The sequence below is a fragment of the Diabrotica undecimpunctata genome, chromosome 6, assembly GCF_040954645.1.
Source record: "Diabrotica undecimpunctata isolate CICGRU chromosome 6, icDiaUnde3, whole genome shotgun sequence".
NCBI classification, from domain to species: domain Eukaryota; kingdom Metazoa; phylum Arthropoda; class Insecta; order Coleoptera; family Chrysomelidae; genus Diabrotica; species Diabrotica undecimpunctata.
This window is the reverse complement of record NC_092808.1, coordinates 23,665,465-23,678,783: the sequence shown is the minus strand read 5'-3', so window position 1 is coordinate 23,678,783 and position 13,319 is coordinate 23,665,465. Positions and strand designations below refer to the sequence as shown.

At 34.6% G+C, this 13,319-nt stretch overlaps 1 protein-coding gene across 9 annotated transcripts in view; it reads right to left on the bottom strand.

Annotated features, from left to right (window-relative positions):
- Positions 1–13,319, bottom strand: part of l(1)G0196 (inositol hexakisphosphate and diphosphoinositol-pentakisphosphate kinase) — a 143,383-nt gene that overhangs the window by 29,189 nt on the left and 100,875 nt on the right. For all 9 annotated transcript variants that reach the window (XM_072534461.1, XM_072534463.1, XM_072534459.1 and 6 more), the window contains 2 exons: positions 9,555–9,767; positions 3,809–4,054 (listed from right to left, as the gene is read on the bottom strand). In XM_072534461.1, coding sequence (XP_072390562.1) covers positions 3,809–4,054; positions 9,555–9,767 — 459 coding nt within the window. The remainder of the gene's footprint in view (positions 1–3,808; positions 4,055–9,554; positions 9,768–13,319) is intronic.

Here is a 13,319-nt window from a genome sequence, read left to right as displayed (position 1 = left end):
TCGATCGAATGGACGGAAGATAGTGAGACAAACTGTGTACTCCCAACTAATATTTCACTAGGCACTATAAAAAAGAACTGAAGGTGTAACGATTGGAGGGAGCATCATTAATAACATAAGATTTGCAGACGACACCGCAATCATGGCAGAAAATATAGAAGATTTACAAATTCTTGTAGAAATCATTAACAGAAAAAGCAAAAAGATGGGACTAACAATGAAAATAGATAAAACCAAACACATGGTGATGTCGAAAACCCCTGTTGACAACATACATCTGACATTGGAGGGTAAACCGTTAGAGAGGGAAGAGAAAGTATAAATACCTGGGAGCAATAAAGTTAGATCAAGATGAGTAGATATAGGTCAGAATTGAAATAGCTCTCAAAAAGGATTTATAAAATACAACTCAATGTATACAATTAAGAAATAGAGTATGCCTATCAGATTGAGGTTCGTCGAATGTTATGTATGGTCGCAACTGCTATATGGGGTAGAAACTTGGATCCTGAAAGCCCAATCCATAAAAAATTTGGAGGCATTCTAAATGTGGATATATAGGCGTATTCTTAAAATTCCTTGGACTGCAACAGTCTCAAACAAAGAAGTGTTATGACGAATTGGACATGGCAGAAAGTTTATGAACACAACTAAAATAAGAAAAACATCGTATCTGGGCCACATACTTTGAAACCATAAATACTCTCTGCTACACATCATCATGCAAGGAAGAGTATAGGGAAGAAAAGGCTTGGCAAGAAAGAAAAAATCTTGACTGATGAATATCAGAGATTGGACTAACCTCAGTGTTGAACAAATATTTCACGTAGCAAAAGATTACCAACTTTCGTTAGAAGACGTCACAATAAGAAGAAGAATATTGGTGGAAGATATTAAAAAATAAAGGAACAAGGCAAGACCAACTTATGATAACTCATGATACTCATGAACCTGTATCAGGTTAGCGAATAAGAAAAGGTGCTTTATTGTATCTCTTACATCCTGTAATCAGATTTCAAAGGGTGTATTGTTTCTTGTTCTTTGGGATTGTTGATTGCCAAAGTATAGCTTTTTAATTTATAGTTTCATCTTCATTATACATTAAGGTTATCGAGTTTGTTAAAATATACTTTAAATTTTAAGTTGTTTAATTGTTGTCCAATTAGCGGGCCTCCATTAAACTGCTCCACTGGACTCTGTTTTAAGCTGTTCTAATACAATGCCCATTTACTCTTTTTATATCGTCGCTCTAACGTGTTGGCGCTTTAGCTCTGTTTTTTTGAATTTATTATTCTTAAAGACCACCTGTCGTCTTTGAATCTTGCAATACGTACAGCTCATTTCCCTTTTAGTGTCGATGAATTATGTCTTCTATTATACTTTTGGTATTTGCCCGATGTATGGTTTTTTACGTGACTTTGGGTCCGAATTCCAAGCATAGCTCTGTCTCAATGTTTCTTTGTGTACCGCATTTTTTGTCAGTTTAAGTGTGACACCAGAAGCCATTGCTGACAATACGCATTCATCATATACTTTTATTTTTGTTTGTTGGCATGTGGCTTTTAAAAAAATTCCTCAATCTTTAAACTAATTCTTCTTTGCAGTTCCTGTGATTGATTCATCATCATCAGTAGCTCGACAACCCTTTCTGGGTCCTGGCTTGTTCTAGGATTTTTCGCCATTCTGTTCTGTTCCTTGCTTTGTTTTTCCAGTTGGTAATCTTAAGTGTTTTCAGATCTTGTTCCACTTGTTCCATGTATCTAAGTTTGGGTCTTCCCTTTGACCTTCTTCCTACTGGTGTTTGCCTCATAATATGTTTTGGTGTTTCAGTCTCCAACATTCGTTCAACATGGCCCATCCAGCGCAGACGTCCCATCTTTATGGATGTTATAATCTCGGGTTCATTGTATGCTGTGTAGAGTTCAAAGTTATGTGAATTGTGTGATTGATTAGCTCTATTTATATTCAAATTTCGTGTCGAAGATACGATATTGTTTGTAAATAAATTTTATATAAATATCAACTTCAACAAACGTTTAGTATGTTGCAAACATGACAAGAACATCGAACATCTAACAAAACTGTTTCGTTTGGGGTTGATTCCAACGTATTTAATTTCTCCGCAAACTCGTCAGTATTGTTCTTAACTTTTACAGAAATAAATACATTTCAATACATACACTCACCGGTACGAAAAACGGAGCATTAGCATTTTTAAAACACTTAAAATTTTAATTTTCTTTTATTATTATAATAACGTAAACACAAACGAAACAAGCTGTCTTAAGTAATTTCTAATAAAAATGTAACTTTTGAACAAAGAACTGTTTCAATAGATAACAATTTAAAAATTAAGGAAAAAAACGTAAGTAAATGTTGTAACAAAATGATGCTCAATTAATGAAAACTTAATTCATGTGTCCGGACAAACTGATTATAATATTGAATGTGTCCTCCACGTGCTCGAATTATTGCCTGAATTCTCCTTGGCATGCCAAAATCAAATGAGAAATGTTCTGTTGAGGAATAAGTTCCCATTCCTCGAAAAGGGCTTCTTGCAACTGATTTAAGGTTAAAGGGGCAGGAACACGACTTCGTATCCTTCTCCCAAACATGTTCGATTGGGTTTACATCTGGACTCAATGCTGGCCAATCCATTACAGGAATGTTTACTTCATTTAAAAACTGTTGTGTGATTCTCGCACTGTGAGGCTTGGCATTATCATGCATCAGAACAAAGTAATTTCCAACAAAACGAGCTAAGACACAACAAAATCTTGGAGAATTGCATCAATGTAACTGGCAGCTGTTATGAAGCCTCTCGGATCGATGTACAATTCTGTATGTGCCTCTAGAGAAATTCCAGCACACACCATAATTCAGCTAGGACTGAAAGTACATTCTGCAAAACGCTCATGTGGTTTTCGCCATATTCTCTTACGGCCATCTGTAGACCGCAAGGTAAACCTGGACTCCTCGGTAAACAAAACGTGCCTGAAATTATTTACAGTAAAATGAGCATAGTATCTGGCAAACTGAAGCCGCGCAACTCGATGGCACCTGAGAAGTTATAGGCGAGTTGCATGTCTGCGACTGCTTAAATTTGCCTTTCCAAGCCTTTGTCTAATTGTTCGTTCACTTACGTTAGTATTCCGAACGTACTAAAGTTGATTTCGGATTTGTACAGCCGTGGCAAGACGATCTCGTAGACTTTGTAAGAAAATGAAGCGATCATCACGAGCACTAGTTCTTCGTTGGGGACCAGTTCCAGGTCGTCTAGTGTAAGCTTCAGTTGCCAAGAAACGTGTAAAAATAAGGTGTACAGTACTGGATATTTGATGCTTTTGAGCAGCATATCGCTCACTTCTTCCGTCTCGAAGCAACGCAACAATAGTAGCCGCTGTATCGGGATTTACAACCATAATTCTTGAGATTAAATCAACGCAATTCAAAATTGTGTTTGACACTTTGTTCAACTTCACAGTTCACTCACATAAACAAGAACAAAAGTATAACAATAGACTACCAACAGCTACCTTTGCACTTTTAAAAGAGATAAGAATAGTGTATTCTTTATTTCTGATTTCTTATGAATTTTTCTCGGATAAGAACTTAAGTTTTATTAGAAATTACTTAAAACAATTTGTTTCGTTTGTGTTCACGTTATTATAATAATAAAAGTTTAAAGATAATTAAAATTTTAAGTTTTTATTTTAAAAACGGTAGTACTCCGTTTTTGGTGCCGGTGAGTGTATTAATCAAAATATAAAAATTAATTTTCTGGCACCGTAATAATACTACTACTTACTGTTGCTGGGAGACTGTAATTTCAAAGGGCGTGACTTGTCCAATGATAGTCCGCATGCTAATATATTGCCATTTGTTGGCGTTGGCAAAGGAGTTGACGGATATTTTGGCGGTGTCGACGATGGAGTTCTCAAGATAGGAGCAGTAGTCATTCTATCCAAAAAAGCATCTAACTGTTTTAAAGATAGTGCATTATGTAACGTCTCTAAAGGTCTTATAGAAGGTACACCACCAAAACCGTCGATGGCTAAAAATATAAAACACAAATTAGTGATATCAAACAGTTTTATTATTATTATATATATATATATATATATATATATATATATATATATATATATATATATATATATATATAAAGCAGCTTTTACATGGTCAATGTTTTGCTCTTCAACAGGTACAATATTATTTATTGTATATGTTTCATTCATTCGAGTAAATCGGTTTAATGGTTTCAATAAATCCCCAAAAGCTACTAGAAAAATATTAATGAGACACCCTTGGACAAATCATTATTAATTTTTTTATTTATTTATTAATAAATTATTATTTATTTATAAGTCGATGACACAACTCCGCTAAAGTATTTTGTTCTGTGTTGGATCTCTATATCACAGTGACTTGGCGAAGGAAAGTGAGGAGCGATTAAACCGCCAACAAGTACAATGTCGACACTCTCACAATACAATTTTCAAGAATGTAATACAATAGGGAATATATTGGGTCACGGAATGTACGAGGAGTCTACCAGGAGGGAGCATTAATTAACCTGATAGAAGAACTTAAGAAATATAACACACACATCATAGCAATACAATAAACACGTTTGACTGGAAACAATATTGAAAAGATTAGCCCATACACGTTTTATACATGTCCTCCATTTATACAAGTGAAGGTGATAACAGGAATTTTGTAGTGGGTGGTCTGGTACATGAAGACGTGGAGCAGGTAAAACGATTTGTAACAAAATCTGACAGAATGTGAAAAATTAGAATTAAAGGAAAAGAGAACATGATATCGCTGATAAATATACAAGCTCCAACAGAAGAAAAAAAGAAAATAAGTAAAGGATGAATTTTATGAAAAATTCAGAAGATGTGTCATTATCTGAAGAAATGCCAATGCTCAGACAAGATATTAAAATTATTATAAGCGGCGCCAATGCAAAGGTTGGAAGAATATATATATATATATATATATATATATATATATATATATATATATATATATATATATATATATATATATATATAACTTATACAAAAGTAAAAAACTTCAAAATTTGTATTGGTATAAAAACATTTAATTTAAAACTTGTTAAAAGTGTCGTCCAAAATTTATAGATGCACAACGTTTTCGATCTAGCTCAAATCATCCTCAGTGCCTTTTTTTGGTACTTGAAGCTAACACTAAAATTGTAGCAGAGACATCAATATATGGTTTTACATATTTAAATTATAATGCGACCCTAGGTCGATGACAATGGTTGAAGATTTTAATACTTAAAGAGCAACATGTTTCTTTGCTTGACTTGAACACGTGATTCTTGTCAGTTAAAACGACACAGATCAACTGTCAGTTGGTCTGTCTTGGAAAGAATATTTTGAAGAGCTGCTAAATGGCGGAGTGACTACTGAAGAAAATTATAATGTTCCTAAACCCCAAATAGTAGTAGAAGGAATACCAGAGTACCCACAAGAGAAGAAATTGAAGACATAATAAAAGATAGGAAAATCAAAAAAAGCTCCGAGGTGTGCGCCATTGTGGCAGAGAACTTAAAATATGGAGGAGAGGCTTTACGAAACCAACTTCATGAGCTAATAGTAGAAGTGTGGGATACCGAAGAAATGCACCAAGAATGGAACAAGTCCATTATAATTCCTATACACAAAAAGGGTGAACTGAATGCGCAAACTATAGAGGAATATCCTTGTTAGAAGTAATATACAGAGTGCTCGCCATACTAATTAAAAAACGATTAGAAATATATGTGAAGAAGAATCTAGGAGAATACCAGGGAGGATTTCACAAGGGAAGGTCAACAACCGATCAAATTTTTATGCTAAAACAAATCCTGATCAAATGCAATGAATACAACATTTCAACATAAGTACTTTTCATTGATTAAAAAGTCTCCTACGATGCAATAGACACAAACAAATTAATAGAAACGCTAAAAGAATTCCAAGTGCCAGAAAAAATAGTAAGATTGGTAAAAATGACAATTAGAAAAACCATTTGTGCTGTGAAATGCAATGGTACAGTCTCAAACGAATTCGAAGTGAAAAAAAGGTGTTCGCCAAGGAGTCTACCTTGCTATTCAATATAGTTCTAGAAAAAATTATAAGGATTAGTGGGATAACTAGGTCCGGCATACAAAGAGCACCAATACTTAGCGTAAGCTGATGATGTGGTTCTCATTGCAAGAAATGGAAAATAACTGGCAAGTATAGCAAAAAGACTGATTCGGGAAAGCTCTAAAATGACACTGAAAGTTAATATTAATAAATAAAAGTAAATGGAAATCTTGAGCAAAAAAGAAATCTACAATATGGGCTCCTTTAAATTAGAGGTGGAGGATGGATCAGTTATATAATTCGAGAAGGTGAATGAATATATGTACTTAGGTACCCTTATGGATTAGACATGTAAGAAAGAAACTGGAATCAACCTAAGACTGACCAAGAGCAACAGATGTGCTGGGGCCATGAACAAAATAATTAAGGCCAGATATATATCTCGTAATACAAAAATAAGAGTATACAAAATTAAAATTAGACCCACAATCCTATACGCTGTTGAGACAAGGACTATGAACAAAACCATACAGATCAGATTGGAAGCATGGGATAGAAAGATACTTCGAAGAATGTTTGGTGGAAAAGTAGTAAAGAGAAAATGGAGAAGACGAACTAAGTGTACCAATTGTATGCTTACCCTCCAATAACAAAAGTAGTGAGAAAACGTAAACTGGAATGGCTCGGACATCTAGAAAGAATGCAAGGTAATAGACAAGTCAAGAATATTTGTTGGAGAGTAGGTACCTGAGATAAAAAAAAGAGTAAGACCAAGAACAAAATGGAGGGGTGTAGTGATGGAAGATGTCAGAGATATGGGAACCAGAGATTGGAAGCTGACAGCTGAGAACAGAAAAGATGGAAATTATCCATCCAGCAATGGGCCTAAAAGGCATGTTAACGGTATACATGCATACAATATTTATTTTTAACAATAATTGTAATTAGTTTTAGTTTAAATAAAATGATTTGATTCGATTAATACAGTCCATTATGTCAAGTGTCCACCATATATGGCCCAATGGATCCGAATTAGTGTGAATTAAGAGCATAATTATTAGTTTATGAAGATTGCTGATTTATTTACTTAATTCCATTTATTTTACCTCATTTATTCTTCATAATTATTTCCCTTTTGAACAAACTGGCAATAGATTATTAGATTAAAAATAAAAAAAAAATAATTTATTACAGCTGTCTTCATGAATTAATGATCGATTCATAACAACCTATAAATTTGTTACGGGGTTTGTCTTTTTAGTTTTGCATATTCGCTATGTGCAAGTTCCGAAGAGCGACACCTAGTGGCATAATTCAGCGAAGGTGTTAGCACTATTAATATTTTAGTCTTATATTAGCTGCATATAAAGTGGCTTATACTTGTTTATTTAATATAATAATTATTGTAATATAGCTTTAGTTGTGGCTATCACCAGATGGGATGTAAGGGATTGGCAAAGTATGGCCACTTATCCTCTTCCACGGTGCCTTACAGAGGGACTTCCACCAGTCTATTCGAAGTGCCCTCTGCGCATCTTCCATCTTTGGATAGGCGACATTTCTCACATGGGAAATAAATGAAACACAGTTTAGAAGAAGGAAAAGGTCCAGCAACAGAGTCTAAAGTTCGGAGAACCGGAGTAGAGCCCCGACATCGGACTCCCAGGGTACAGGAGACCGTATTTGGGAGCCGAGACCAGACTGGCCGAGAGTCGAAAAATGTCACATATTTACCTATATGTTTCTATATGGCATTTTCAGATCACTCAGTAAATAGAAAAATGTTTTTAAAACGGGGCGATGGGCATAAGGGTGTGGGTAAGCATGTTGCTGCTGTTATTTATGTTGTAAATCACGAAGAAAGTTTATCGAATTTGGGATATTTATCACGTTGCATTAATTTATGCTTAGAAATTGGAAAGCGATAGAACTTGAATTTACTATTTTTTGTTGTATTTTAACAATTTATAACACAGTATTTGCGAAATTCCATTTTATTCAATAACTACTTATGACATATACAACAAAGTTGCAAGATTTCACCGCTGCACGCCCATGATCGTTTCTAGTATCCCCTCCAAGTACTTGCACACAGCGAATAGCCGCTTAGAGGGCGCCACGAGTAAAACCTTCCGACACAAATGTAATATCAATCTTTTGTTGACATAAATCGAGAGTTTCATTGCGATACAACAAGTCGTGTAAATACAGTGAATTTTTGAAATTAGCAAGTCGGTAGAAAAATGAATCTTAGCCGACAGCATTTTCGAGCAATATCTTTTTACAAATTGCGAAAAGGATTATCCCAACAGCAATGTATCGCTGAAATCATTTCTGTGTTTGAGAATGAATCATCATACCAGTCAACTATTTCCCGCTGGTATTACGAATTTCAACGTGGTCGCTTCAGTCTCAGCGACGAGTCCAGGCTAGGTTCACCCAAAACAGCAGTCACACAGCAAAACATTGATGCGGTTCATCAACTAATTAAGGATGACCGACGTATCACATACTGGGAGATAGAGGCATCTTTGGGTATTTCAAGGACCAACAAAATTTCAAAAAATCAACAAAAGTAAGCAGTTTTTGAAGTTTGTCAAAAAAAAAAGGTTGCAACTTTTGTGTCAAAATCTGGTCATGTGGCAACAATGCGAAACTCCGACAAAGTAACAGACAACAGCGAATCATCCTACATCAGGACAATGCAAGTGCTCACACTGTTCAAAAGACAGTAAAGTTTTTGGAGTTTCAAAACATCGAATTGTTAAACGATCCACCGTATAGCCCCGACTTAAGTCCCAACGACTTCTTCACGTTCCCAAAGATGAACAATTCAATGCGTGAGCAGCGATTCCATTAGCCAGAAAAAGCCATCGATGCCTCTAACACAGCGATTTTGCAGGTGTCAATTGAAGACTGGAATAACTGTTTTACCAATTGGTTTGAACATATGCAAAAGTATATCGATCTTGGTGGGACATATTTTGAAAAGCAATAAAGTACTTTAAGTCTATATATTTTTTGTCTTTATGGTTATATACAAAACTAAAAAGACTATTTACTTACGTATTGTATTTAGATTAATTTCGGTTGGTAACAACAATTTATTTGATATTGAGTTTATTTATTTACTATATATTTCATAAAGTGATTTGATTTGATTAATACAGTCCACTATGTCAAGTATACACCAACCCTGTATAACGAAAACTAGCCTCTATCATCCTTTAGCAATGTCAAGTTAATTGTGAGGCACACGGTATAAATCCATAAGTCTTTATCTTTTCTGAGTGAACTCCTTGCCCAGAGATTTCAAAATCGAATAAGGTAAAATGACAAATTAATGTGATCTGGTTTTTATACGAGGAGATTTACTTTATACTTATTTGTTTCATTGTTTATTAGCTGTTTTAAATAAATATACTATAATAGAACAATAAAGCTTACCTGTTGCATTTGAGGAGCTGGTAATCATATCCCTGAGATTCGGAGCACTGGAACTACCAGAAATGACTGCAGTTGAAAACAAGGAGTTGGCGCTTCCGCTGACGAGCTTCTTCAAACCTAAGGGGCCTCCGCAACCGAACCCTAACATCTTGTAATAGCTCATCTGTCCGACAACGCTGTGTCGATGGCGTTTGACGACGTTGAGGCTGCAGTCTGCGTTGGACATGCAAGGAGTCACACAAGGAACGGGATGAGATAGTGATCGATAGGTGTTTGGCCTCGTAGGGGGCGAGGTGAAGAACGATAAGAGATGAGATGTGGTGCGGGGATTTACACAAAGCAAACATGTATTTTCGGAATCATGCTTGGGATAGAAACTGAAGGGTGGACAAGGATCGTGTTCGGGTGGTGATAGGTTCGAAGTGAGTTGTTCCTTTACTAAACTTTCTCGGTATTTTTTCATCAAAAAGTTTTTATCTGAATGACTAATCCACTCACCGTCCAATACGTTTGGATCAGAAAAAGATCTATGCCGTTCAATTTTACACTTCTCGTCTATTTCTTTTACATTCGTATTCCAATTTGCTTCTATAGACAGATCATCGTTTTGGCTCTCAAAAGTATTTTGTCTTGAAATCAAGCACGATCTAGAAAATTTCAGCGCAGATAAAGGCAATTCGTTGGTGCTCATTGCACAAGAATGTTTATGGTCTAAATTAGAAGTGAATAATGCCAGATTGAGTTCGGTGAGTGGTAGTTCATTAGTAGAACTTGGCGACTTGAATTTCAGTCCTAATAAGTCACTCGGCTCAGAATTTAATTCCGACAAAACAACATTTTGTTCGTTCAACAAGTGTACATCACAAGCGCCAATAGTTTTCCTTCGTTTATCTACAGGTCGAGTTGTGTTAGTGGGAAGTATGTCTGGATCAGTGTTTTAAGATAAATAAAATAAAAATAAATATTAGTTTGAAATGCATATTGCAAGTTAACAAACACAGATCAGGGAAACCAGCAGGGCAAAAAGAGGAAACAAAAAATTACTATCAGTACATGTTGACAGCAAAGTAAGAATATTTAGTGCAACTTGTTTTATTTTTAACCTGATACAAACGGTTTTCATCTAATGAAAAATGTTAAATTTTGGTAAAAAATTTACATTAAAAATAAAGAAAATGTGTCAGCAGTATCTCTTGGACTAGCAATTAAAAGTTGTGTTTTTGTCATTAAATTCAAATTTAAATTAAATATAGTAAGGTCTTCATTGATTTTTGAGATTATCGACAAGTATATTGTCTAAATCCTGTAATTTTAAAAATCTATTGTATATCTAATTAGGATCAATTTTTCTATTACAATATATAGGGATTACTTTTACTTTCCTTCTCTTTATTTTCCCGTTAAGTTTTCGTCACATCTTTTTTTTATTTCTTATGTGTGCACTGTTTTCAACGGTCGACAGTGTCAACTATAAATATAATTATTGATTATGGATATACACTTGTATTTTCATGTTTTTTGATCTGATTACCTTAGTAATTGCGTGTTTAGTTTTTTTATTAAAAGAAATCAATACAACACTTCTGTCCTAGGTATTTCTAGATGTGGCTAGGTTTAATGTCAGTGTTTAAAGTGACACTTATCATACAAGTTCGAACTGTTTGGTGCATTTGAGCCTGCGGACTAGGTCTTGATTTAGCTAACAATTCAACCACCACTGTTTATATCATTCTGAAGTCATTCTTTGTGGCCCATGGCAATCTTCTTTATTTATTCTTTGTTTCCATGTGAAGTTCCCGATATAGGTAACTAAATCAGGACTACTACACTATTAATCTAGTACAGCCCCATATTTGTAGATCATAGGTACTGGTTGGAGTATTTATTTGTATACTAATATATTGGTTTTTGAAAATCGCGAGTTTCTTCCTAATAGCCAATGTACCTTTTTATTTCAGTTTCAGTTCCCAGTTTTCTTTTTAATATGTTGCTGCTATTTTGGTTTAATATCCATATGTAGCCTTAGATACTGTTTTCTTGTAAGAGACAATTGTATTGTTTAGTACAACTGGATGATTATTTACTAATCTGATATTAGAACTAGATATGGGCAGATTTTCCTTGATTAATTTTTATGCGCCAACGGCTGCAAATGTGGCCAGGTTAAAATTCTCCGTAACAGGAATGTCTTAAGTATACAGTATGATGATGATTACAGAAACAGACGACTTTAAAAAAATCTTAAGACACGTCAATTTTAATTTTCGAATGACCATCAACTGATATATTATATGTGTTGGACATTACGTCATCAGTGTCGGCGTAATGACGTAATTGACGATTTTTTAAATACAAACCGAGGTCACGCGACAGCTCATTTGAAAGGTCTCCTTATCGTCTTTGTAACGATGTAATCACTTGAATATTTATTTCTACAGGGTTCACCAAAATTATGAACTTTGTCAAGTAACATGGCATTACAATAAATATTTATTCACTGAACTAAAATACACTAAGGAACGCCACTGGGAATAAAACAAAATAGTGTTTATAGATGGTTCCGAAAAAAAAAATACATTGATAACAAACAATGCTACATTATAATCTGAAAATAATTATTATAGTAAGTATTACAAGTAATTTTCAAAAATATTTAAATCAATATTGTCATTCACTGGTCTTTATTTGTCAATGATCTGTGAATCTGTCAAATATTAAATTTTTACTCTTCGAGTTTTTTGTCGACATTAATAACAGCATTTACAAAAATGAAACTAACAGAAACAGAACGAATCGAGATTTTAATCATGATTGGTTATGGAGATATAGTGAGGACTCTAGCAGAAGTTCGTAATTTATTTAATGCTAAATACCCCAATCGCTAACCAATTACTCAATCAACAGTAAGTAAAATTGAAAAAAAAAATTAGAGTAACGGGCCATGTTAAAGATCTTCCCAGAAGTGGTAGAAAATCAATATCTGAAGCCAAGAAACTGGACGTTGTACTGGCGTTTCAAGAAAATCCCCATACCAGTTCTAGGCAGGTCGCACTAGTTAATAATGTCCACCAATTAACTGTTGTAAGAGTGATAAAAAAGCAGAAGTGGCATCCATACAAAGTACATCTGGTCCAGGAGCTATTAGAAGATGACTTTGGTAGAAGAATCGAATTCTGCGACACCGTTATGGAAAAATGTAACAAAGATCAGGGTTTCATACAAAAGGTACTTTTTTTTGATGAAGCGTCTTTTATGCTGAACGGTCACGTAAATCGCCACAAAATCGGACACAATATCCCGAAAAGGTGAATATTTGGGCCGGCATTATAAACAATCAAATTGTAGTGTCATATTTTTTTCAGGAAAACTTAACTGCTTCTCGTTATCTAGAAGATCTTCAAGATTATCTGTTGCCACAGCTGAATCAGCTATTTCCAAATAGAAATAATTTGTAGTACCAACATGATGGCGCTCCCCTACACTACGGCGTTGGGGTACGAAATTACCTTAATAACGTTTTCCCAGGTAGGTGGATAGGTAGAAGGGGGCCATCGAATGGCCATCAAGGTCTCCAGATTTGACTCCGTTAGACTTTTTTTTTGTGGTTATATTTAAAGAGCAGAGTGTATCAAAATCGACCGAATAATGTAGAAGTATTGTATTATTCACATTGTACGTATCACATTGCCGAAGGTCGTCAATTTGAACATTTGTTGTAATTTAATTTTTAATTGTATTTAAGTAAACATTTATTGTAAGTTAATT